The 27914-nt window shown below is 38.2% G+C and overlaps 1 protein-coding gene across 2 annotated transcripts; it reads left to right on the top strand.

The window, feature by feature from the left end:
* Window positions 1-1124: 1124 nt before the first annotated feature.
* znf341 (zinc finger protein 341) lies at window positions 1125-27344 on the top strand. 2 transcript variants are annotated; one of them, XM_052091222.1, is made up of 16 exons: window positions 1125-1160; window positions 3978-4085; window positions 5729-5925; window positions 7670-7819; window positions 7941-8156; window positions 8328-8502; window positions 8722-8812; window positions 11560-11765; window positions 11932-12101; window positions 12554-12762; window positions 15186-15282; window positions 15372-15504; window positions 21160-21271; window positions 21354-21424; window positions 21631-21840; window positions 23162-27344. In XM_052091222.1, exons 1-16 carry the CDS (start codon window positions 1130-1132, stop codon window positions 23428-23430), a joined length of 2445 nt encoding a protein of 814 aa, XP_051947182.1. In that variant the 5' UTR covers window positions 1125-1129; the 3' UTR covers window positions 23431-27344. The 2 variants fall into 2 exon arrangements, with proteins under 2 accessions (XP_051947182.1, XP_051947181.1); XM_052091221.1 differs by having other exon boundaries at window positions 8719-8812.
* The last annotated feature ends 570 nt before the right edge of the window (window positions 27345-27914 follow it).

Genomic DNA, 27914 nt, shown 5'->3' with positions numbered 1-27914 from the left:
CTATAATACATCTATAATACACTGTGTACACAAAATATTTACACTCAAATATTTACATTTGACAAAAATGTCCCCATTTGACCCCAGGGCCATTAAAGCATGCTTTCATTCAGGAGGCCAGGCTTCAAAATGTAAATATTTTCCACCAGATGGCGCCATTTTTTCTTTCATTTTTAGCCTATGGAGCAAATACAAGCTTTTTTCCTATTTTCTGTTTGCTTTATTATAGAGCACTGCAGGCCAAATGAATAAATTATGCAGCTAAAATTGTGTGGGTGTGCTGGTATGGATGTCAGAGTGTGTTTTGTGTGTGTGAAAAACAACAGTGGCATTATGTAAACAAACTGTCATTTAAAGGGTTAAAATCCTGAAAATGAAAGAATATATGGTAGTTACAATCAGGACTGATGTTGGTTAAAAAAAAATCTAAATTTCAAAGTCAGTGAAAGTGGAAAATAATATTAATATATCATATTAATCATGGCAGTTTTTGACACAGACATTTTTGTCCTCATAAATGTTTTTTTATTGACGCACAAGGGTTAATGATAGTTCTGTTTGATTAATCTAAATCTCTTTTTGTGTTACATTTTTGTGTTATTTTGTTGTGAATTTGTTTATTTATTTAGTTTTTATTGAATAATAATTACCGGTAGTCTAATCTCTTTTTGTGTCATTTTGTGTTCTTTGTTATTTTGTTGTGAATTCTCATTTATTTAAAAGCTGTATTAGCCTTTGTGGTTATCAGCTTTAATTTATCATCAAATTTCACAAGCAATATTAAATGCTGTTTAATGTCTTAACAAATTATTGAAATGACTGAGGTTCAACACAGATATTAATTCTGATGTCACTGATCAAAAATTGCTATATTTTAATCTAATCTGTTATATGTAATTTATTCTGTATGGTAATCAGCTTTATCTGATAGCATTTGGACCATATAGTTAATATGAAATATTGATAAATTAGTGTAAATATAAAAAAAATCAAAACAGATATGATAATGAAGTGTTTATGTCATGTGAAACAAACAAATATACAAACAAACAAACAAACTTTATGTTAAGTGTGACTCATTGTAATAAACCCCGCCCACTACTGGCGTTATGCACAGAGGAACTACAAGATGGCGCAGGCAATATACGAGGTTCTGGAAGGTATAAATTCATACTTTATTTTAAATCCTATATTAACATTGTTAATTTCACACTTTATTTTTGCAGTAATTTTTTTGCGTGATTCGGACAAACAGTAGATGTTTCGGTTATAATGAATGTCAATGTGTTTAAATCATAAGAGAACATTTTTTTATAAATTATATTAGCGCAGTTTTGCGGTCAATATGTTGATATATTCACTTTAATGCACGTGAGCAGAGATTGATGTAGAGGAGGGAGGAAGAGCGATTGGAATAACAGCCGCGTGCTGAGGGATCATGGCGGAGGGAGAGAGACACATCCCTGGAAAAGCCAAAAAACACCTCATCGCTGTCTGCTATGATATATACATTAAATATAATATAATATAATATTACCTCATATGACGATTTTACTGTTGTGAAATACGTGTGCACTCTCGTTTGCAGTGTGAAAGTTGTTTCCCCCCCTTTTTGTATTAGCTGTTTGCTTATTTTACGGCAATGTTCACCAAACAGATGACTCACGCACATTAGCGAGTTGTTTAAGAGCGTTGCATCTGGAAAAGCATCGCAGTCCAATTTACATCTGCTAAACATCTTAAAAAGATCAGATTAACAAACATTACAAATGATAAACGTCTTAAAGGCATCTGCTGAATGATTGACATCTGAGAGGAAACGTCTTATAGACGTATTGCAGATGAGCAAACAACCTAAAAAGTGCATCTTCCAGATGTAAACACACACGTGAACCCTTATAGATCAAGTACATCACCCAGACGTCTGATGTGTGTTTACATCTGGAAGATGCATTATTTAGGTTGTTTGCTCATCTGCAATAGGTCTATGAGACGTTTCCTCTCGGATGTCAGTCAGACGTTCAGCAGATGCCTTTGAGATGTTTATGATTAGTAATGTTTGTTAATCTGATCTTTTTAAGATGTTTAGCAGATGTTAATTAGATTGTGATGCTTTCCAGATGAAAAGATCTAAAACAAACATCTTGGAGACCTACATGTGCTATCTGGGACAGTTCTGGACGGATTACTTGTAATTTTTAATCAGCTACTGATTACAAATTACTTTACATGATGAAAAATGCAATCAGAAATGTAATCTCATAGATACAATTTTTGGGTTAATCTAATCCGATTACTTTCAACCTAGTTCTATTTTATGTCACATGCATTTGAGTAGGATAATCATTTAAAAATCAAGAGTAAAAAGTGGAAGAAAATGTAGTCCATTCTTATACTAATAAAAATAGCTCATCGTGACATTTTTAAAAAGTGCATTAACCATTACATGAATGAATTAAACATTAAATCAAACAGCAATGACAGTACCCAACGTTTATAATTCAAAACACGGAGACATCAAGTTCATTTTAAGTGCATAAATCAATAGAAGCATTACAAACATTAATGACCATAAAATCAACATAAATCGATCATAAAATAAACAGAAATTAAAGACCATAAAATCAACAGGAATGACTTTAGTTCAAAGCTGTCGTCAAAAACACTGAAACACCTTTAACCCTTACTGTTTACTGATAGTCCATCGTCTAATCCAAAACTGAGGTGCAAGATATTATCTTTTGAACAGCAATAATATTCTTAAAGAGCTGAATATATTAAAAAAGTTTCACGAGTCCCACAAGGAACAATTGCGTCAAGTTTTATGTCAAGTTTCATGCAGTGGACTCAGTAGAGCGATGGGCTTTGTTCCATATTGCTGCACATTTTGCAGTTGAACCATTGTGTACCCTGTGGGCAGGACCTTTAAAGTTGGCATCCACTAGATCCTTTGAAGCAATTAAGTTCAATGTGTGAGCTGCACACCATTGGTGAAGTCCTAAGAAATAAATTTTAAAACCTATCTAGTTCATTTAAAGTGCATAAAACATTATGAACAAACAGAAATGGTCTTGAAATCAACAGTAATGACATTGCTAGCTCAAAACTCTGACACACTTACTTTTAACTCTTACTGCTTTGCAATAGTCCGTCAACTATTCCTTAGCTGAAGTGCATATGTTGTAACGTAAAAGAAGCACATGCTCTAAATGTTCATCTGTGAGATGGCGAGATTGGTTTAAGAGTGTTTCATCTGGAAAGCATCGTAGTCTAATTAACATCTGCTAAACATCTTAAAAAGATCAGATTTACAAACATTACAAATCATAAACGTCTCAAAGACATCTGCTGTATGTTTTATTGATATCCGAGTGGAAACGTCTGATAGACTTATTGCAGATGAGCAAACATCCTAAAAAATACGTCTTCCAGATGAAAACACACATCAAATAGACGTCTCGGTGATGTACATGTGCTATCAGGAATATGCTAATCATTTAGTACCGTGTCCTAATCATGTTTTTTGGACTTGTGCCATAGTAATACCAATATATTCTTTGAACTACCTTGGACTTTCATGTAAATATCACACTACAGGAATATGGTAATTATTCAGTGCCATGGTATTACCACCATGTGCTAATACCATGACTGTAGCCAATGGCTACTGTAGGCATGGGCGATATGGGCAGTCGCCCAGGGTGGCACGCCAAACAAGCTAGAGCACTACAAATGGTAAATGGTCTGCACTAGCCCAAGGACACTTCGGCATGTGGAGTCATGTGGGCAAGGAATCGAACCACCAACCCTGCGATTAGTGGCCAACCCGCTCTACCACCTGAGCCACAGCCGCCCCGTACAATTTACAATGAATCTACAATTATGAACGGTGCTATAATGTTACTGTTCTGGGAGTGACCAACTTTCAAAGAAAATATAAGTTACTGATTGATTATGACATATTTGTCCTATTTCAGGCATGGACAATCAGACGGTCCTCAATGTCCAATCATTGTTAGACAGTCAAGCTGGTGTTCTGGACCCAGGCTCACAGAATGTCTCAGGAACAACCATCCAACCAATGGGTGAGGACGATTCATGTGTTTATTTAACAGATAATGTGTGATCTGTCAGGCTGGGTATCGAGTCCGATACATTTTAGGCACTGAACGAATTGCCTCTAAACAATCGAGTATCAAAAAATGCATTGTCGTTCGGTGCCAAATTTCGATACCTAAGGGGTTAATCTCGTCAACGTCAGTGGTCAGCATGTAGCATGCTAGATGTGCCCAAATCTAAAATTGCCGGTGATTAGCTGTGTTTAGGAATCCAGGAAAAACACTAGTTACAGCCGGTTACGCCCAGAGACGCGGCTCACACATGAGGCAGTAGTGTGTAAGCGTCCCAAGCCCCATACATGTGATAGATGTGGAAAAGATCAAAAGTGTGGCTACATTTCACCAGGCTCGATGCCAACAGAGCACGATGCAATATTTGCGACAAGATAATTGCTATGACTGGGACTCCGACAGATAAGGTTAACATTTAGCAAACAAACCAACAAACAAAATCGGCTAACTTGTAGTGGTACATGCATGTGTACTTGTTAAATTAACGTTTCTGTGTAAGGTGACATAGTCCTATAAACTGAAATAAAGTCAACAAACTGAAAAAATATAACCAAAGTTTTTTTGAGGTAATTTCATAAAAATTTGTAATTGTAATATGGATGTACTCAGTGGTGGAAATGGCTGAGATTCACTAAAATTTCATCGAGGATGCATTAAATTGATTGAAAATTATTGAAAAATTACACTAAAGGCATTTATAATGTTACACACTGACAAATGATTGTTTCCAGTTTTCGGCATATATTTTCATTAAAGCTGCTATTTTTATAACCTGTGAGGATCTGTTCTCAAATTAGAGACTCTGATGTACTTATATTCTGGTTGTTGTGCATCTGGTTTGTTCACTTCTCTCTCTGTCCCGGTTAGATCAAGTTTGTTTTATTCTTTAAAAACAGAAGTGCCTGGAATAGCCTTCATATCTCACAAGAACAATAGATTGATCAATTTGAGGAGAAATATGTTTCTTTTTGGTTATTTTTAGAACTGAAATTTGACTTGTAAGTCTAAAGTAGCTTTACTTTTTTAAAAGGAGGATTATGTGAAACATTATTTTCTTATTAAGCTGGTGTAATTGGCAGCTGAAAATGGGGCTTTGCCATCATGGAAACAAATAAAATTTTATTATAAATGTTGCATTCAATTACACACACACACTTATGTACTTGTGGATGGTATTCTGAGAAAAGAAAACTGTATATTTGTGCATTCTTCTGGTGCATGGATTTGTGAATTGAGCACGTGTGGATCTGTTGCGTGTATGGGTGGATCGGTTGCCCATGAATTCCCGTATGCATCTGTCGATCTGTTGCATGTTTGTGTTCTGGCGTCTCACATAGTCAACATTGTGTAACCACAGACGCAGAAGCTCCCATGCATTTATGTGCGGAACCTGGAAAGCTTTTGTAGGCTATTAAGTGGAGAAAATATAGAAATACCCTTTATTCCCCAAACAAATGTAGCCAGTTTGAATGGGAAACGCCATACCTCCCATGAAATTCACTCTGGGAAATCCGTTCCCCCACGTTTACGCTATACCTCATATGTCTGTAAATGCCAAAAAAGTTCCAAAATTCTTGAACATGATGTTATATTTACAGATGATGATGACGTGTTTCTCTGTGGGAAATGTAAGAAGCAGTTTAACTCATTACCGGCGTTCATGACCCACAAGCGTGAGCAGTGTCAATCCAACACCCTGTCACTGGCCACCGTCTCTCTGGCCTCCAACAACGCCAACGCCTACGCCTCCGTACCTTCCATCAGCATGGGTCCACAGCTGCCCGCGAACAGACAGGTACAGCTCATCTGATCTTGTAAAAATGTTTTTTTTTTATCAATAATTATATTATTACTAGTACAATATCCATTCTTGGTATCAACAATTAAATCACAACTACTCAAGTCAAGTGGTTTTTATTGTCATTCAACCATATACAGTTAGTACAGTACACAGTGAAACGAGACAACTTTCCTCCAGGACCATGGTGCTACATAAAAACAACATAGGACAAACACAGAACCACATGAGACTACACAGACTAAATAACATACCTATATAAAGTACACGTGCAAACGTGTGCAAAAAGTAAGGGACAGTAAAATAAAATACTAAAAATGAACAGGACAATGGGCACAGTGAGAGACAGTGATAGATAGTGCAGCGCCGACCAGAACACAGTAGTGCAAAAGATGACAGTTTCTAAAAATGTAAACATAACATACTATGAGATAGTGCTCTATGCACATAGCAGTTATTGAGGTAGCAGACAGTTATAAAGTGACAGTAATTAAAGTGCAACTCAGGACACGTGTGTGTGTGTCAGTCCAGTCTCTGTGTATTGAGGAGTCTGATGGCTTGGGGAAGAAGCTGTTACACAGTCTGGCCGTGAGGGCCCGAACGCTTTGGTACCTCTTTCCAGACGGCAGGAGGGTGAAGAGTTTGTGTGAGGGGTGTGTGGGGTCGTCCACAATGCTGGTTGCTTTGCGGATACAGTGTTTTTTGTAAATGTCTTTGATGGAGGGAAGAGAGACCCAATGATCTTCTCAGCTGTCCTCACTATCATCTACAGGGCTTTGCGGTCCGAAACGGTGCAAGTCCCAAACCAGGCAGTGATGCAGCTGCTCAGGATGCTCTCAATAGTCCCTCTATAGAATGTAGTGAGGATGGGGGTGGGAGATGTGCTTTCCTCAAACTTAGAAGAAAGTAGAGATGCTGCTGGGCTTTCTTGGTGATAGAGCTGGTGTTGAGGGACCAGGTGAGGTTCTCCGCCAGGTGAACACCAAGGAATTTGGTGCTCTTGTCGATCTCCACAGAGGAGCCGTCGATGTTCAGTGGAGAGCGATCACTCTGTGCTCTCGTAAAGTCAACAACAATCTCTTTTGTTTTGTCCACATTCAGAGACAGGTTGTTGGCTCTACACCAGTCCGTTAGCCGCTGCACCTCCTCTCTGTATGCTGACTCGTTGTTCTTGCTGATGAGACCCACCACGGTCGTGTCATCGGCGAACCTAATGATGTGGTTCGAGCTGTGCATTGCTGCACAGTCATGAGTCAGCAGAGTGAACAGCAGTGGACTTAGCGCACACAGCCCTGGGGGGCCCCAGTGCTCAGTGTGGTGGTGGTGGAGATGCTGTTCCCGATCCGGACTGACTGCAGTCTCCCAGTCAGGAAGTCCAGGATCCAGTTGCAGAGGGAGGTGTCCAGGCACAGCAGGTTCAGCTTTCCAATCAGGTGCTGGGGAATGATTGTGTTGAATGCTGAACTGAAGGTTATGAACAGCATTCGAATGTATGGGTGTTTTTTTATCTAGGTGGGTGAGGGCCAGATGGAGAGTGGTGGCGAATGTGTCGTCTGTTGAACTGAAAATGCATTATAGATATCTGAATTGAATATTGCAGCTAGTGAAAACCAATTACTGATATAAAAAATTACCATTTTTGCTAGTTGTAATTCAGTTGTTGATACCAAGAATTGCATTTGCACTAGTAAAATGTAAATTTGTATTTATTTGTTTGTTAATATATTTGTATCTCCTAAAGGTGTCGACGTATATAACCGTGCCGCAATCTCCTCTCACACACACGCTGGTGCAGGGTAACGTGTTGGTCAGCGATGAGGTTTTGATGTCGGCCATCTCAGCATTTGGCTCTCTGGATCAGCCAATGGCAGCCATGCATGGTTCCATACAGGTAAAAACACACCTGAGAGAGATAGACCTCATATTTCAGGAGAGAGCATTCTGTAACTGAGGTAGTGATACAGTCGGAGACTAACATAATTGTGATCTTTGACAATTCTCATGTTTTACAGAGTAACTTAAGCATGCATGCAGGAACCTCGTACATGCAGCACCATCAGCAGCCTCCACAGCCCCTCCCACCAACCCAGGCCACGCCTCTTTCCTCACAGGTGCCCACCAGTAACAGCAATTCAATAGTGCAGGTGTACAGCACACTGCCCTCTATGGCTGGAGGTTGTATTGCAGAGGTGCCTTCATTGGGTCTGCAGCCATTTCAATCCATTCAGGTACACTTATTTTCTGTAGTCTTGTGTTAATTCAAACCAAAATAAAACCGTATGATAGATATATTATATAGGTATGATAAATACTGTTATTTAAATGCATCCTGGTTTAGCTCTGTACAAAAAGCTGTGAATTGAACATTAATAATCTGATTAGATACCATTGTCTGTCAGGTTCCCAGTCAGTGTGTGGAGAGTCAGGCATTCATTACGGCTCCAGTGTACAGCCCTGGAAAACAGACCACCAAAAACAAGCCCTGCACCCTCAGTACAAACCTCTCTCAGCTCGGAGAATACGATAAGGTCATCATCCCAAAGAAAACCAGAACCTCCAAGAAAACACAGGATGGTACTTTACGCTGTTTATCAGCCTATACAGCTACATCAGCAAGCTTTAATAACTAGATATTGGATAGTACATGTTTTACAGAGATAGTTGCTAGTGCTACAACATCCAGTGAAGTGAAGAAAACACCACTGTCAATGGATGAGAATATTTTACAAAATACCTGTGATGTGTGTTTGGATATGACAAAGATAATTAAAAAAAATCATTTTGTTCCAGCAGGTCAAGCAAAAGGAAAAGCTCAGAAGCTGAACTGCAGTTTTTGTGACAAAGTATTCACCAAGAATTTTGACCTACAGCAACATGTTCGCAGGTAGTGTTTTTGTAAGGGGGTCTTTAAATAATGCCAGTAAATGAACTCAGGGGGATAAATATATATTGGCAAATGTCTGTGTAAAAAGGATATAAGGCAAAGGAGGAGGTGAGAACGGCTTGATGATATAAATAATATTTTAATGAAAAACTTAAACAAAAGACACAAACACACACATGATGGACAGCTGCCCGTAAACGATCTCTCTCTCTCCCGCACCATCATCCGCAGTCGGCCTTTATCCCTCTCAGAGGCTTAATTAGACTGATAAGGGACCGGGTGTGTATAAGCACGACCTGGCCCCGCCCTGTCACAGTCTGTTTTGAGCTTTTAATTCGTATGTGTTGTCAAAGATCTAACAGTCAAGTTTCATCCGGACTTGGGCCAAAGTTGTGATGTATTTATGACATAGACAACTCACTGCTCTATGATCTTTAGTAAATATGGAAATGGCATATTTGTGTTTTTACCGAACATTTGGATTTTTGATCAAGGAGATCTTAAGATACTTAGAGAACAAGAAATCTTGTGTTGTCTGAGCTCAGGCTAGACCTCTCTAGAACCCTGCTGTAATCAAACTCTACAGGATTCTGTTCTAGAATGCTTTAGAAATCTGATGTTCTATAACTTTATAAGATTGTGTTGTTGTAGAATTAAAAAGAATTCTGCATTTTTACCTCTACAGGACTCTGTTGTTGTCGAGCTATAGAACTCTGTTTAAAACTTTGTCATTCAGTTCTAGAACTCTACAGGAAAGTGTTGTACTAAGGCATTTTAGATCTCAATAAAACACGTTCAAGAACTTGATAGGGATATGTTGTTGTTCTAGAACTATAGGATGAGTTGGTGTTCTAGAACTTTATAGGACATGTTGTTGTTCTAGAACTCTATTGTACATGTTGTCATTCTGAAACTCTGTTGGTGTTCTAGAACGCTATAGGTCTTGTTGGTGCTATATAACTTTAAAGGACATGTTGACGTTCTCAAACTCTTTAGTAAATGTTGGTGATCTAGAATTCTATAGGACATGTTGTCATTCTGGAACTCTATTAGACAAGTTGGTGTTCCAGAACACTATGGGTCTTGTTGATGTTCTAGAACTTTATAAGACATGATGACATTCTCGAAATCGATTGTACATGTTGTTGTTCTAGATCTTTATAGAACATGTTGTCATTCTGAAACTCTATAGCACATTTTGTCGTTCCGGAACTCTGTAGGTCAAGTTGGTGTTGAAAAACTTTACAGGACATATTGGTGTTCTAGAATTCTATAGGACAAATTGTTGTTCTAGAACTCTGTTGGAAATGTTGTCATTCTAGAACTTTATAGGACAAGTTGGTGTTCTACTATTTTATAGGACACGTTGTTTTATAACTGTAAAGGACATATTGTTCTAGAACTCTGTTAGACATGTTATCATTCTGGAACTCAAAGACAAGTTGGTATTCTAGAATGCCAACGGATTGTTGGTGTTCTAGAACATTATAGGGCATGTTTATGTTCTCGATCTCTATAGTACATGTTGTTCTCTTTCTGGAACTGTCTAGGACAAGTTGATGTTCCAGAAATGTAAAGGTCTTGTTGGTGTTGTAGAACTTTATAGGTTATGATGTTCTAGAACTTGATATGACATGTTGTTTTTCTAGAACTCTACAGGACATGTTGTTTTAGAACTGTATAGGACATGTTGTTCTAGAACTCTATAGGAAAAGTTGTTTTAGAACTGTATAGCACAGGTTGTTCTAGAACTCTGTTAGACATGTTATCATTCTGGAACTCAGGGACAAGTTGGTATTCTAGAATGCCAATGGACTTGTTGGTGTTCTAGAACATTATAGGGTATGTTGTTGTTCTCGATCTCTATAGTACATGTTGTTCTCTTTCTGGAACTGTCTAGGACAAGTTGATGTTCCAGAAATGTAAAGGTCTTGTTGGTGTTGTAGAACTTTATAAGTTATGATGTTCTAGAACTTGATATGACATGTTGTTTTTCTAGAACTCTGTTAGACATGTTATCATTCTGGAACTCAGGGACAAGTTGGTATTCTAGAATGCCAATGGACTTGTTGATGTTGTTGTTCTAGAACTCTATAGTACATGTTTTTCTAGAACTCAATATGACTTGTTTGTGTTCTAGAACTCTCTAAGAGTCTGTCTTAAAAACGTCACTGATAGAACTATGTTATTCTAGAACTTTGTCAGACTTTGCAGTTCTTGAACTCTATCCACAGTTTTCCAGACCAACCACTGGGTGGTGCCATGATAATTCTACTTACAAGTAGCAAATCAACCATTTTAAGTGTTGGAGTAAAGATGAGTTCAGGCTCAACTTATGCAGTTGTCATAAATCTTAAAGTACTTTATGATATCAGTGTAACTAACCCGGGTCAATAGTTTCACGTTATCCACCCACTCCTCGAACTTTGACGGGTGAGGTACTAAAAGCTGTCAAATAATTATTATCGTGACTCTTCCAATTATTTGCACTATGGAGCCTTGTACATGCTTTGTTTGGCCATTTTTCAAACTGAATATGCTAAACATCACATCCCTCTCCAAGAACCGTAAAATGAAAACAGGCTTCTGTAATGAATCGTAGAATACTTCTGCATTCACAAAAAAAGTGGAGAGGACTTTAGAACTCTGTTCTAGAACACTTTAGGACTGTAAAACTCAATAGGACTCTGCAGCTCAGTTCTGAGATACACGGTGTTCTTTATACAGTGCTGTTCTCCTCCCTGCAGTCACACGGGTGAGAAGCCCTTCCAATGTATCGTGTGCGGCCGAGCCTTCGCTCAGAAGTCCAATGTGAAGAAACACATGCAAACACACAAGGTCTGGCCCAATGGAGTCCACAGCACTGCCTCCAGGATGCCCATCACTGTAAGAGTGCTTCCAATGAACAACGAAGAGAACTCACAGCAGACTGAGGAAGAGACACAGGAACAAGGTGCTGTATCACCGATTTGAACAAACCCATAACTCAAAGCATTAAACATCAGGGCTTCACTCGTCATGCCTGCCATACACAGACCCGAATGAAACCTCATATCATGCAGCTTGTTATGTAAGTTTTCAGACTTACAATTTACACTTTGGTTTGATTTCTTGTGTAGAGGAGATAAACGGTGAGACGCAGAGCTCAGCGGAGGCCAAAGACACCGGGCAGAACCAGGACAAACAGATCATCCTGATTGACAGCTCATATCAGTGTCAGTTCTGCTCAGCCAAATTTAGCACCTACTTCCAGCTGAAGTCTCACATGACCCAGCACAAGAACGAACAGGTACAACACCAAAGATGAAGAGATTTCACTGGGGAACAGTCAAGAAACCTCAAATATAATTTGTATGTATTATAGACAGAAGATATATTAACAAGGTTATATATCTTGTATTGTCATACATTTAATTAGTATAATTAGGGGCGGCTGTGGCTCAGTTGGTAGATCGGGTCAACCACTAATCGCTGGGTTGGTGGTTTGAATCCCGGCCCACATGACTCCACATGCCGAAGTGTCCTTGGGCAAGACACTGAATACCAAGTTGCTCCCAATGACAGACTAGCACCTTGCATAATATTTGCATGCTATTTGGTCAAAATGGGTGGGAACCCTGAAAGTAAAATATAGACAATCTGAATGAGGAAAAGTTCAAAGTGCTTTGAAACAAAGAATGAGTCATTCACTAGTTCAGATTTAATCGTACATGCTTCCGTTGTCTCTTCCGGTCTCGGCAGGTGTACGGCTGTGTAGTGAAGAGCTGCTCTCAGACCTTTCAGAAGTTGGATCAGTTTCTCGAGCACATTCACACACATCAGGAGCAGTTGACGTACCGGTGTCACCAGTGCAGTAAAGTGTTTCCTTCACTTTTTGAGCTGGGACTACACCAGTACTCCCACAGTTTCTGTCCTCAACAGAACCAGCGCAAAGACAGAAACTACTACAGGTCAGAAGTACTCACACAAACCCTGCTAATATAATCAATAGTTAAACTCCGATCAGAACAGGGCGGCTGTGGCTCGGGTGGTTGAGCAGGTTGGCTGCTAATCGCAGGGTTGGTGGTTCGATTCCCGGCCCACATGACTCCACATGCCGAAGTGTCCTTGGGCAAGACACTGAACCCCAAGTTGCTCCAATGGCGGGCTAACGCCTTGCATGGCAGCTCTGCCGTCATTGGTGTATGAATGTGTGAATGAGTTGCGCTTTGAATACCGCTAAGGTTTTTTATAGTTAAAAACTATATAAGTGCAGAACATTTACCATTTGCAGACCATTTAATAAATATTATTTACTATGACTACAATTTTGATACAACAGCATATTTATTTAATGACTTATTTGATATGATGTATTTTTATTACTATAAACATTCATCACTAGATAAATCACGGTGCTGCAACACCCTCGTCACATCCTTGACTCTGCATTTACCTCAACACCACTGCACATGTATTGTAATGTGAGTAACTTGAATATATGGATTTTGTATATTTTTTTATTAACATATAAACCTTTTCAACACCTACCGGCACTATGTCACTAAAATGTTTACACAATACACGAATGCACAAGTCAGTCATATGTGGTATCGTTTGAAAGCTTAGTATCTGAAATGTTCTGCATTTATGATACATAAAATAACAAAATAAGGCCAACATTAGTGTCGCAAATCAGCGCCACCTAGAGGTAATGTGGTAGAAATATTAACAGTCTTTAAAATAGCACTTAAATAGACAAATGATATATCAAATGAAAGGAATGTGTTTGTACAGTTCATTTTGTTGCCCTCATTCCGCAGTTTGGAAGATTTTCAAAAGAATCACAAAGGAAAATATGATTTCTGTAATGGTGCGTTCACATACAATGTGAAGCGATCGTTTCGCGCAGCGCAATTACATAAAAAGTAATTGCGAAAATGCGAATAGATGCGAATTTGCGCCGGGCGGTGTGAATGAAGCGAATGGCATGACTCGAACACGCAAATTCGCTTTATTGAAATTTTTCAACTCGCATGACGCGTTGTCACGAAAGCCTATCGAAATTGCGATTGTCCGGATGTCACTGACGTACTGATGCAGTAGCAGAAGAAATCTGGAAAAATGGATGAAAGCGGTGTTGTAGCGGAATGAGACACAACGTCATACATGTACAGAGACCGGACGAATAAAGACATCGCTTGTTGGAAAGTGAGCGAGGAAGCTGGACTTCCTGGTAAGATCTGAAATTATGCGCGTCTACTTGATTCCAGCTATTGGTCGTACTTTACTATGAACCAAGTCGTAGAAGCCCCTCCTCCTGTCCTTTTCCGGAAGAGGGAATGCTCGCGGGTTCGCTTTACTTGCGCTAACGCGAGTTTAAACGCACATTTATAATCCAGCGGTCAAACTCTTGAACAGTGGACAGTTCACAGTATTGTTCGCTATAGCGCCCCTTGAGGCAATGTTGAGAATGCAACGTACATGCGGTAGGCTATGAATTGCAGTCAGACATATTTCAGAACGCAACGATGCGTGAAATCGAGCTTGCCTTGCGAAGTGCATCTGCGTTCAGAATATGTTTCAGCCATTAAGCGTGACTGCGTGATCAGCGTACAGTATAGAATGAAAATACAGCGACACAGATAATGTGTCTGCGTCAACACGCTAAAGTTCGAGCACTCGAGATTTGGCAATGGCAAAGCAGACATCCAACGTATTATTGTACGTGGTCTTGGTTACAACGCTCCTTGTAGGCGGAAATGACACTAATCGCACATATGTGCGATTGTTGTCGCATTTTATTTACATTTATGCATTTGGCAGACGCTTTTATCCAAAGCGACTTACAGTGCACTTATTACAGGGACAATGCCCCCGGAGCAACATGGAGTTAAGTGCCTTGCTCAAGGACACAATGGTGGTGGCCGTGGGGTTCGAACCAGTGACCTTCTGATTACCAGTTATGTGCTATAGTCCGCTATGCCACCACCACTCATTTTATAAATTTTAATGGCAGATCCGAGCAAATCTGTTGCACCGTACCGCCCTGGGTTGGAACCTTTTAACCTTAGCGGTATTCAAAGCGCTTTACGCTGCGTCTCATTCACACATTCACACACCAATGATGGCAGAGCTGCCATGTAAGGCGCTAGCCCGCCATTGGAGCAACTTGGGGTTCAGTGTCTTGCCCAAGGACACTTCCGCATGTGGAGTCATGTGGGCCGGGAATCGAACCGCCAACCCTACGATTAGCGGCCGACCCGCTCTACCACCTGAGCCACAGCCGTTGCTGTTAGCATTTACATTTACAGTGTTGCAAGCGCCATGTTCTACCAGTTTAGCCATTTTAATTTAAATTGAATTAAACATGCCAGTATTGTGTTTTGTACAGCTGTATGAAGTGTCAGAGTAAATATTCCTCACAGGAAGCTCTTCAACAGCATCTGCTGAACGCGACTCATAACTACCCCTGTCCTAGCTGCCAGAAGGTAACATCTGAAAATGCATCTGATTTGTCTTTTCTGTTCCTAATATTGCTATTGATGCACAGCAAATGATGTGTGTTGTTGTGTTGAAGGTGTTTCCCTGTGAGCGTTATTTACGGCGGCATCTTGAAACGCACGGTGCCGGGGGGAAATTTAAATGTCAGATTTGTAAAAAGTTCTTCAAAACTGGACACTACCTCAAACTACACGCACAGATCCACTCAGGTACACTCAAGACCGTTTCCTCAAATCATTCCTGAAAAATCAATGTTTGTTTCATTTTGCTTTAAGATGTATAACATACTCCTTTATTTGAAAGTATGAAGATGGATGAAGCATAAAGGTTTAAGTCTTAAAGGTACACCAAGTAAGATTTTAGCAAGGGTTTTTCAGGCTCTTACTCGTCCTATCGGTCCCAGATGTACACTCACCTAAAGGATTATTAGGAACACCATACTAATACTGTGTTTGACCCCCTTTCGCCTTCAGAACTGCCTTATTTCTACGTGGCATTGATTCAACAAGGTGCTGAAAGCATTCTTTAGAAATGTTGGCCCATATTGATAGGATAGCATCTTGCAGTTGATGGAGATTTGTGGGATGCACATCCAGGGCACGAAGCTCCCGTTCCACCACATCCCAAAGATGCTCTATTGGGTTGAGATCTGGTGACTGTGGGGGCCATTTTAGTACAGTGAACTCATTGTCATGTTCAAGAAACCAATTTGAAATGATTCGAGCTTTGTGACATGGTGCATTATCCTGCTGGAAGTAGCCATCAGAGCCATCATACATGGTGGCCATAAAGGGATGGACATGGTCAGAAACAATGCTCAGGTAGGCCGTGGCATTTAAACGATGCCCAATTGGCACTAAGGGGCCTAAAGTGTGCCAAGAAAACATCCCCCACACCATTTCACCACCACCACCACCAGCCTGCACAGTGGTAACAAGGCATGATGGATCCATGTTCTCATTCTGTTTACGCCAAATTCGGACTCTACCATCTGAATGTCTCAACAGAAATCGAGACTCATCAGACCAGGCAACATTTTTCCAGCCTTCAACTGTCCAGTTTTGGTGAGCTCTTGCAAATTGTAGCCTCTTTTTCCTATTTGTAGTGGAGATGAGTGGTACCCGGTGGGGTCTTCTGCTGTTGTAGCCCATCCGCCTCAAGGTTGTGCGTGTTGTGGCTTCACAAATGCTTTGCTGCATACCTCGGTTGTAACGAGTGGTTATTTCAGGCAAAGTTGCTCTTCTATCAGCTTGAATCAGTCGGCCCATTCTCCTCTGACCTCTAGCATCAACAAGGCAGTTTCAGCCCACAGGACTGCCGCATACTGGATGTTTTTCCCTTTTCACACCATTCTTTGTAAACCCTAGAAATGGTTGTGCGTGAAAATCCCAGTAACTGAGCAGATTGTGAAATACTCAGACCGGCCCGTCTGGCACCATCAACCATGCCACGCTCAAAATTGCTTAAATCACCTTTCTTTCCCATTCTGACATTCAGTTTGGAGTTCAGGAGATTGTCTTGACCAGGACCACACCCCTAAATGCATTGAAGCAACTGCCATGTGATTGGTTGATTAGATAATTGCATTAATGAGAAATTGAACAGGTGTTCCTAATAATCCTTTAGGTGAGTGTAGTTTGCTGTTTTGAAGTCCTGTCACTTCTTATCAAATGTGTGTTTATCATCTGTTTTGTTACTTTTAATCAGTGTTTTTATCCATCTCATATTACACACACCCCTATTGTGGACATTCTTCTATCCAATCCTAACGGATTTTGGCACGTTATTGCGTGACTTGCGAGCTCTCGGTCGGCTGAACGCCGCTTTGTGGTTGAGCTTGCCGTTTTAAGTTGCACTACTTATCCAGAGGTGGGTAGAGTAGCCAAAAACTGTACTCCAGTAAAAACACAGTTACTTCAACAACAAAAAAATTACTCAAGTAGAAGTAAAAGTACTAATATAAATAATTACTTGAGTAGGAGTAAGAAAGTATCCAATTAAAACAGTACTCAAGTAGTGAGTAACTTGTTACTTTCACAGATGACATAATAGACGTTTACTCCATTATATTCCATTATATAATACACATTGAACATGTACTACAGAATTATTATTATTATTAATAATGGAAATTCAGTCATCATTCACCATCATGTTGTTCCAAACCTGTATGACTTTCTTTCATCCATGCAGCACAATAAGGAGATATTAGACTGAATGTTTGCCTGAGTCACTATTTACTTTCAGTGATTGTTTATATATATATATATATATATTAGGGCTGTCAATCGATCACAATTTTTAATTGAATTAATTACATGGTGTCCCGATTAATTAATCGTAATTAATCGCATATACAAATATTTGCTGAGAAAATCAATATATAATGATGAAATAATTATACTTTGTATCTTTAAATATTAAAAATATATATATATAAATTATATATATATATATATATATATATATATATATAAAATAAACAAATATTCAGATAATCAAAGTGCATTACATTGTTGTGGCAGAAGAGTTCATCATTGATAAGACAATATAAAAAGCATCTTTAGAATACAATGTATTGATTATTACCATATTATTGATCAGAAGTCAATCATTGACACACAGTTCACAGCAATCCATTACACAAGTGAATTTGTCAATCAGTTGGAGATATTTCGGTTAATATGTTTGATGCTGTGTAATGAAAAAGTACACCTGCGTCAGACATTTGTTTTTTAGAAACAAGCCACATAGTACACAATACTACAGATATATTTGACAGTAATGACATTATATTCATTATATTCATTAGTGCAATGCTTTTCAATGCTCTGGAGTTGTTGGGAGTTACAAAGAGTATTTAAATAATATTTCAAGTCTTTTCAAAAAAGTGCAAATAGGGGCTTTATAGACATAAATGTACACCTATGTATAAAAACTTGGCAAGAAAAATTAACAGATTAATCAGAAAATATTAACTTACGTTATCAAATCTGTAAAAACCAAATAAAACGTCTTTATAAAGCAAAGAAAAACTAGTTAAAATAGAGGAACGTACAAACAAACTTTAAATCTACAGCATTACAGAAGGAGCAAAGTGGATCTATTTCAGGGAGCATGTTTCTTAAATAAAGATTGACTGGGTAAAAACGCTGTAACAGTTTAAGGGACACATTAACCTCGTTGGTAATTAAATATGTATGAGGTAAAGACCGTACGACCTGCGTCACACATGCTTGTGTCGCGTCTCGGGTGTGTTGCGTCATAAACATAAAACGTTTAGGTCACTGTATCGAGTTAAATATAGTTTAATACGCAATCTTTAAACACATATTAAGACCCCTTAAAGATCGCATTTGCGCTCCATCAAGTGTTTTGAACGCAAGAAATTGTTTTCTTCACTGTATAAACTGTGTGTTGCTCACACAGCTGAAATACCACTTACTGCCCTCTGGAGTAAATAGATGGTACTACAAGCATGAATCTCTCAGGAAAGTTTTGCATTTAAATGCGTTCATTCTTGTCAAATTAATCGCACGTTATTAACGCGTTAAATCGACAGCCCTAATATATATATATATATATTTCAAAGTGAATGGTGACTGAGACTGTCTGTCCCAAACATTCTAACATATTTTGTGTTCCACATAATACAAAGCCTCACATTGGTTTGGAACAACATGAGGGTAGATAAATTATGACAGAATATTAAATTATGGCTGAGCTATCACTTTAAAGAGATGAAAATTCTCTCATTATTTACTCACCCTCATGCCATCCCAGATGTGTATGACTTCCTTTCTTCTGCAGAACACACATTCAGATTTTTAAAAGGTGTTGATGCTCCAAAAAGCACATAAAGGCAGCATAAAAGTAATCCATAAGACTCCAGTGGTTTAATCCATGTCTTCAGAAGTGATTGATAGATGTGGGTGAGAAACAGATCAATATTTGTTATTTTTTGTAAACAGCAGGGGGCGATATGCAGAGTAGAATGTGAAAGTGATTTCTCTGTTTCTCATCCACACCTATCACATCACTTCTGAAGATACTGATTTAACCACTAGAGTCTTATGGATTACTTTTATGCTGATTTATGTTTGTTTGTTTGTTTAGCTTTAAAATGTTGCCACCCATTCACTTGCATTGTATAAAAAGTACCCACTTTTAAACCTACTCTAAAAGTAAATTTCCCCTCAAAAACGTTACTCAAGTAAATGTAACGGAGTAAATGTAACGTGTTACTACCCACCCCTGCGTAACTTCATTGGTCCTATTGATGACCATTGCATGACACAGTGCCATGATAGCATGGCAGTGCCCATGAGGGGGCGACCCGCTCCATGTAAAATTAAACAGCTTTTACAGGGTTTCTGATATGACTGGAGTCTTCAGCTCATGTGAGTGTACATTATTTTCAACATATTTCTAAGAAATGCTATTCATGTCTTTGTGTAAAACCTTTTTAATTAGCAAAACTTACTTGGTGCACCTTTAAGTAATTTTACTGAAAACATATGAGTGAATGAACTGAGCAGGTGCGACAGATACTTAAACGTAGGGATGCACCGATGTATCGGTGTGCATATATATATATATAAATATCGCCGATATTTAGCCGCCAATTATAGTCCAAATTAAAACCATCAGCATATCAGTTATAAGCAAGTGTGCCGCACAAGCCCTCAAAAGTGAAGCCAAAACGTCTCAATCACCCCCGGTGACTGGTCCTAGTATAGGTCATAAACCCCGCCTCCCCATGTTATTCAACGGGACGTGAGACCAACTAAACAATTAAATTACACTTCACATATCTTTTTTCCAAAGATAGTTTCTATCACGTTGATGTAATTTCAAGTGTTTGTTTTCAAAATAAGTTTGTTTTTAGTTATTTGATGCTATAAAAACGGTGCTGTGACATCATGATTGACAGCTGTGATTGACAGGTTCTCTGAGCGAAGTAGTCACTGAAGCACCAACTGACTTTTTTTTCGGGATCTTCGGAGGACTGAGGAGATTGGAGCTTTTAAATTTAATATCTAAATTTCTATAATTAATTATTTCACACTGTCAAAAGTCAAAAGTGCAGGGGCGTGTCCTTGCGATTGATTCAGCGAGAGTGAGGGCGGGGCCTTGATTTTGCGGCTTTACTTCCTGCTCACTACTGCGCAGGTCTGGTCCCGAAATCGCACCTGCGCAGACTCAAGTCCCAATATGTCAGCGCCATATCGGGACACTGGCGGCTTCAGTTCTCACCAATGGAAAAGAACGAAGGGGCGTCGGCCATCTTTTTTTTACAGTCTATGGTTATAAGCATGAAAATGCCGATATGAAAAAAACTATGGTTTATTTTTATAATTAGTAACACATTTAGTAAAAACCAGAAATAATAATAGCAACAATATGTAAAAGGGTTGACGCTTCTAAAAACATGTAATATTTTAATGTAAATTTTTTCTTGCTCTCACTTTAATGCAGAAAAAACTTAATAAACGGACGTGAGAGTTGTGAAAAGGCACTTACCTATAGGTTACATGATGAAGGAAATCATTCAAAATGCTTTGACATCCAAATGCTGCAATTTCAATATGACCTTGCACGATTACTAAACCTTAAAAGGCTGCGTTTCTGCATTTAGCACTTCAGTCAGTGCTGTGTGAGCATGCGGCGCCCTCTAGTGGTCTGGACGGCATTATCCATTATACCACTATAATACAGAATATAAAAGGGGGTTTTGTTCCTTTAATTAAAGCTGTTTATTTTCCATGATGTGATTGACATCTCGGTGCATCCCTGTAAATGTGCTTATATGACTCAGTACTGTGTTGTTATTGATGTTTAGTGAGTTTTTCTTTGTTGTGTAGGAGAGAAACCGTATAAATGTTGTGTGTGTGAGGCCACCTTCAACAGGAAAGACAAAGTGAAGAGACACATGCTGATTCACGAGCCCTTCAAGAAATATAAATGCCCCTTCAAGTGAGTTACAGGCACGAGATCAGCAGACACGGTAGGACTTGTAAATGTGCTTTATTATGATTTCCTTTTGCATTTGTGCTAGAACTCACGTGGGCTGCTCCAAAGAGTTTAACCGGCCGGACAAACTGAAAGCTCATATTCTCTCTCATTCAGGTGAGAATGACCTCACAGGGAATTATTGATGATTTATTGAACGTTGCCTTCAAGATGTCATGCATTACAGTGATTTTACCGCCCTTTGCCTTGGTAGAATCACTGTAAGGCATGTGCTTTAATATCATGTCTATAAAGTGATCGGATATATCTCTATCTCTCTCTCTCTCTCTCTCTCTCTCTCTCTCTCTCTCTCTGTCGTGCAGGTATTAAGCCGTTTAAGTGCCAGTTCTGTCAGAAGTCGTTCAGTCGTCGCGCACACATGCTGGAACATCAGCGCTCGCACACAGATGACTATCGCTTCCGCTGCGCCGTCTGTAACAAGGGCTTCACCCGCCACAAATACTACAGAGAACACAAGTGCCCGCTGGCAGGGGCTTCGACAGGGGGCGCAGAGGCGGCACGAGGGACACAGGGTAAATATACACACAAGAGTGACATCTGCATCTTGTCACAGTGGTCTAGTGAAACCGTCAGTGTTTACCTGATGTAAATGTCATGCTGAACGCAAACTCTGCAGTTTCATTTAATTCCACATATTTTTAGCTACACGTCACAGAGCTGCTAATATTGTTCAGGAAGTAAAATAAACTTCTCTTTTTTTTTGGTTTAAAGTGAATTTAGTTGTACAAATTTAACAATTCAGGTTGTATTGTTAGTTCAAATTAGGCATGATGGTGTTTCATTATTTTGACCCAGTTTTTTTTGTACCATTTATTTATTTTACTTGTTGTGTTTCCGGTCATTGGAAATGAATGGATTAGACTACAAAATACAAGAGCATCCCAATCCTGTAGATGAGCTCGAACGCACACATGCACAGAGATACACACACACGCACGCACGCACGCACACACACACACACACACACACACACACACACACACACACACACACACACACACACACACACACACACACACACATGCTGTTAGCGAGCACCTATGAAGGACAGAACGGTACACGAGGGGGTGGGTGGCCAGCACCACACCGGCCGCTTTTGTCTCCCCAATGGCGATGTTTTACACACCACACCAGGTACTCATTTTAGGCTGAGTCGAGCTAGGGGAGGCCCGGGACCGGTTCAGATAATCGTCACTGGTGTTGGCCATGAGCGGGAATCGAACTCGGGTCACCAGGTTCGTAGCGCAGCGCGCTAACTGCTACACTACCGCTCCTAACAAGAGCCCCTACACACAGACAGACACACAAACACGCACACACACACACTGTGTGTGTTGAGTGCACTTTTGTGCATCATCTCTCCATGTACACTCTTTAAGTAATATATAAAGATCATATCATGTTGTGTTCGGGCTCGTTTGAATCGGGATACTCTGCTGTAAGTTATAATATGCCATTCTCTATGTTATATGTGTGATTCAGGAAGTAATAAGGATAAACGTGACAAAAAGACAGTCCTGTTTATTATATTTAAGCACTCCTGTGTGAATTTCATACACTAAATCTCACTGCAGTTTTGCCTTTGAATGAAACACATTTGCTCATTGCATTCTTCTAATTGAGACCTCTCCAATGATATATAACACATTATATCGCTCTCTCATCTTTATTACGGTTTTACCAACTCTGGATATAATTGTTGGGATTTACATTTTTGTGGTTTTTATTTCACTTTGTTACATTTGTTGTGTTTCCGGCCATTGGAAATGAATGGATTAGACTACAAAATACAAGCGCGCCTCCTCTAAAACAGCATGTTTTGATGTTTTTCAGGTACAGGGGACGAATGTCCCGCCGTGGAACCAGATGAACATGGAGAAACTGCAGATGAGGACGATGATGATGAAGGGGAGATACAGCAGGATGACATTATGGGAATGAATAGTGGAGAGAAGCAGATGGAAGAAGAGGAGGAGGAGGAGGAGGAGGAAGAGGGAAGGTCTGATGGTTTGGAGGGCGGGGCGGGGCTGGATCCCATGCAGGAAGGAGGCGGAGCCATCAGGCTACTGTCAGAACCCATGTGCTTCCAAACAGTGGACTGATGAAGAACGTCTGCATGATTTGAAAGGCAAAGATTTAATCTGAAGGGTGTAATTTCGGAGCCACTAGCAGCACCAAACAGAACCGGGAGTTCCGCCCCCAAACTTACACCTTTGGTTGAACGAATGTTGGGCTGCTCAACAAATTGCAATTCCGTTTGGTGCCTCTAGAGGTGCTACCTTTACACACTACAGTTTTAAATCTATACCCCTGAATACATTGAAAATGTATTTGCTGGTACAAAGACATTTAATATGAATGAATATATCAAACTTGTGTTGTCTTGTTTACAAATCTTCAGTGGGAAGAACTTAAACAACTTTAGACGGTTTTAAGGACCTTCAAAGTCGTGTTAAAAAACATCTATGATGTTTTCTATCCTAGACGTTCAGGGTTCAAATCCCTGTTTATCATCTTTAATAGTTCTTTGTTTTATATTAAAACATTACTGCTCATTTCATTTTTCTCAGATTTGAGAACACCGTCTGTTGGATACGTTGTCGAAGTATTACGGGGGCGTTCACAAAGGAGGCGTTACTGCATTCTGAGCTAGTTTTTTATTTCAGGGATGCACCTCATGTGAGATGAACAAAGTGAGAAAGTCATAGCAGGTGATTAAGATGTATATTTTCAGTGGATTTGTTTTTGTATTTAAAGATTTTGTAGTTTAAGTGTTTAAGCTTAAAGTAATCCTTGAAAATGTTATATATGTTGTCATTTTAATAAGGAAAATGTAGAAAACTACCAAACAATTTGGGCAAATTAGCTTCAGAAAAGGTGACTAGCTAAAAGATATTTCTTTATGTATATGTGTATAAGGGTGGACGTCTAAGACCTCTGCTTTCAGTTACATTTCAATGTACGCAAGAATGCACCTGATTGAACGCCCCCTTTTACCCTATAAAGCCGTGTGTATCAAATATGATACACAACATGTGACGGCTCCTGTTTCACTCTCTGTTCAAGCTGATGAACCAAACAACCAATGGAATGTGAGTGTCACATTTACGGCACCATCTAGAGTTTTGTTGTGGAAAAAAGTGGTTTCAATGTTTATATCGATCTATTTAAAATGCCAGTGGACTTGTGCCAAAAGTGACTCTTGTGTTGGGATAAATAACAGCTTATTTTAATAAAGTAAAAGTGACTGTAATGATTATATTGTAACTGACATTTTAAAATGAGTATTTGCTGAATATAAGCAATGTGTGCTTGGTTAAAAGTTTGTATATTATTTTATTGAAAAGCACCTTTCAAATCCACGTATCAAATATGATACAACAGGCTTTTGAGGCATATCTCTCAATTACCATTACATTACATTCATCCCCCCCCCAAAAAAACAGCTTTGAAGAGTCTGACAGATACATTTTATAAGATATAGTTAAAGTATGAACTAATATTTCTGTGTATGTTTATAAATGTAGCCTGTCATTATAAAGATCTCATTATCTTACAATACAAGCTATTATGATGTCATCTAAAGTTCCAAAGTTTGACTATGTTCCTTTTTTAAATGTCAATTCAGTCTTTGGTGCATAAAATACATATGATAAAATTAGTTTATTGGAAAAATTATATTTTATTCATATTATATTTGATGTGCTGAATTGAACTGTGATGGAGAGGAAGTTGTCATGGCCAAACTCTCAAACATTCAGTATCTCTGAAAATACTCTGATAATACCCCAAACTTCACCCCTGTAGCATGTACGGGCTAAAGAGAACTTAATAGCAAAGGCCCAACGGTTAAGGAATCAATCCTAATAATAATTTCTTGCATTATAGACGTATACGCATCTTAAACACCAAATGAAAATCATTTTCCATTTAATTATTTATTCAACATTGTTTTTCACATTTTACAATCCATACAAATCAACTGGTAAATAAACCTCTGAAGTGTTTTTCAAAGCAGTCGCTTCTACTTTAATACTAAAATCATTTTGTTTGTTTTTTAAACAGAGATGAGGAGGAGTATACACACCATGTAGAGTTTCAGTTCATATACAGAGTGAAAGTGGCTTGATTTACACGGATCAGTCAGAAGATGATAAGAAATATTCAAAATTAAAGTCATTTCACTGTTTATAACAATCGTCCCATTTGCTTGACTTGTTTTTAGAGAATTGAATTAAAGGTGCGAGAAGCAATTGTTCCATTGGATTACAGTTGCAGCGAATTATTTAGGCTTAATTCCATTTTATGCCATGTTGTTCATAACAGTTAACAGTTGAGGGCGCTGTTTCCCTGCTGTTGATTTTAACAATTGTTTCTGCTCACTATCGTTCTCTAAACTAATTTGGTTTTGGAAAGAGGGGGGGCGTGGCCAATCCAATGGCTCATCTTGGGCTAAAAGTCGCTTACAGCACCTTTAATTGGCAAATTAAATGTTCTTATTTTATGCATAATTTCAATGCAATTTTAGATTTATGCTTGGACACCTGCCATTTTGTTCTCAAGTAAATGTATCTTGTTATAAGGATGTTTCGATATTCTTACTAAAAGACAAGACAACAAATACTGATTTTTTTGCAGTTATAATGCGTTACACTCATGAGAGGGTTTTTTTTCTTTTGGGCTCTATAGCGCCGCTCCAGTGGTTTAGACTAGTATATCTTCATATAATCTAAGAAGCATTAAGAAGTACACTCTGAACAGTCAAAGAGATCTCCAGAATATTTAATAAAGATGCCTTTAAAACTCAAGACGTCCTATAGAACTAGAGCATTTGCTACTCCATTGATATTCTCACATGTTTACCAGTAATACATGCGTCACTCTGAAACCCCTTGTCATTGCGGTCCAAAATAAACTCACATATTTATTTCAGGGATTTAAAGGCCAGTGTCGCATGTTATGCATCTAAAATGACACAATTTCAGAAAAATAATTCACTACTCTAATCTTGTCCTTAATAAACAGACTGATGGATTCAGACACAATCAATTCTTGAGGGTGAATCGCAACAAGAATTGTAAGAAATATATGTTTTGCATAAAGGAAATGAAGCCTTTTTAGGACCATTAAGAATGGTTTTGCATTATGACATCGTAAGCACATTATATGTCATAAAAAAAAGAGTAAACATATAATTGTTTTTTTTTACTAAAATCAGCTAAACTGAAATGTAGTATGACATAAACTATTATATTTACATTGCAAATGACTATTCTACTGTACAATTTAAATAATAATTTATTCACATTATAATATTGAGAATTTTTGGGAGAAAATGTACTTAACTGCCATCGCAAAACATATTAATGGTCCTAAAAATCGGTTTCACTGCTTTTCTAGTCTAAATAAATAGAATGTTCGCATTCCAAAAAATTCAAATATCACTCAAAGGGCAAATAATGACAGTTGATGAATTTAAATATCAAGGTGTTATTTTAGATTCTAAATGAAGTCATTGTGATGTAATGAGGCTGTGTAGAACCATCAGAACAAACCTGAATTGTTTTCATGTGATTAGACTATATATATAATATATATATATATATCCATTAAAGCAGTTATATATGCATGCAATGGTCACATTTATCCTACTTTATTTACCAATTTATCTCATTATATAAGCAATCATTAAAAATAATGGAAAGAAATTAATAAGATCGCATCACCGAAACATCTTACAAAAACAGAGTTAACAGTTTCGAAAATAGTATACATTTTTCTCTTATTAAAATGATTTTTAAATGTGTAAACAATCTTGCTACAGAATTCATATGCCAACTATTAACAAAAAGTAGAGAGGAGATCACTACAGGATCAGAACGGTGGAGTACAGATGAGAAAATCTACCAGTTGAACTAAAAGTACAAACAGGAAATTTACAACAAATTGTTGAAACGAAAGCAGGTTTGTGAACACTGATGGCTGTACACAGTCTCCGCCTTTTGTTGTTGTTTGCTGGGGGTACTTAATTATTCTGAAAACTATATAACTGTGCAGAAACGTTTAAATTGTCCTTAAAATAGGTTTCACTGAATTATTGGTAGAAAATAATGTCACATTTTTATTTTAATTTTTACAAATATTTGAAATTTTCATGAAAAAAAAACAATAAAAAAAAATAAAACGATGCAAAACATCTTAAATGGTCCTACAACTACTTTTACTGATTTTATAGTAAAAATAATTTCACATTTTGCATAACAGACATTTTTATTTTATTTTTAATTTTTTGCATTAGAATACTGGACATTTTTGGGGGAGAAAATGTGCTTAATTTTTATGATATTTTTCTTTTAACAATGCAAAACATCTTAATGGGCCTAAAAATTGGTTTAACTAAATTTATAGTAAAAATAAGTAGAATTTTATACATTATATATATATATATATATATTTTTTTTTTTTTTTTTTTTTTGCATGACAGTAATTTCCAACAGGTTTCACTAAAATGTATGGTAAAACAATCTAATTTCACATTTATTTTGCATAAAGTTAATTATTGTGTTTTTTTACAGTAATGACACAT

Source organism: Xyrauchen texanus, chromosome 25, assembly GCF_025860055.1.
Source record: "Xyrauchen texanus isolate HMW12.3.18 chromosome 25, RBS_HiC_50CHRs, whole genome shotgun sequence".
Lineage (NCBI taxonomy): Eukaryota > Metazoa > Chordata > Actinopteri > Cypriniformes > Catostomidae > Xyrauchen > Xyrauchen texanus.
Note: the sequence above shows the minus strand (reverse complement) of the source record. Positions and strands in the feature narration are given on the sequence as shown.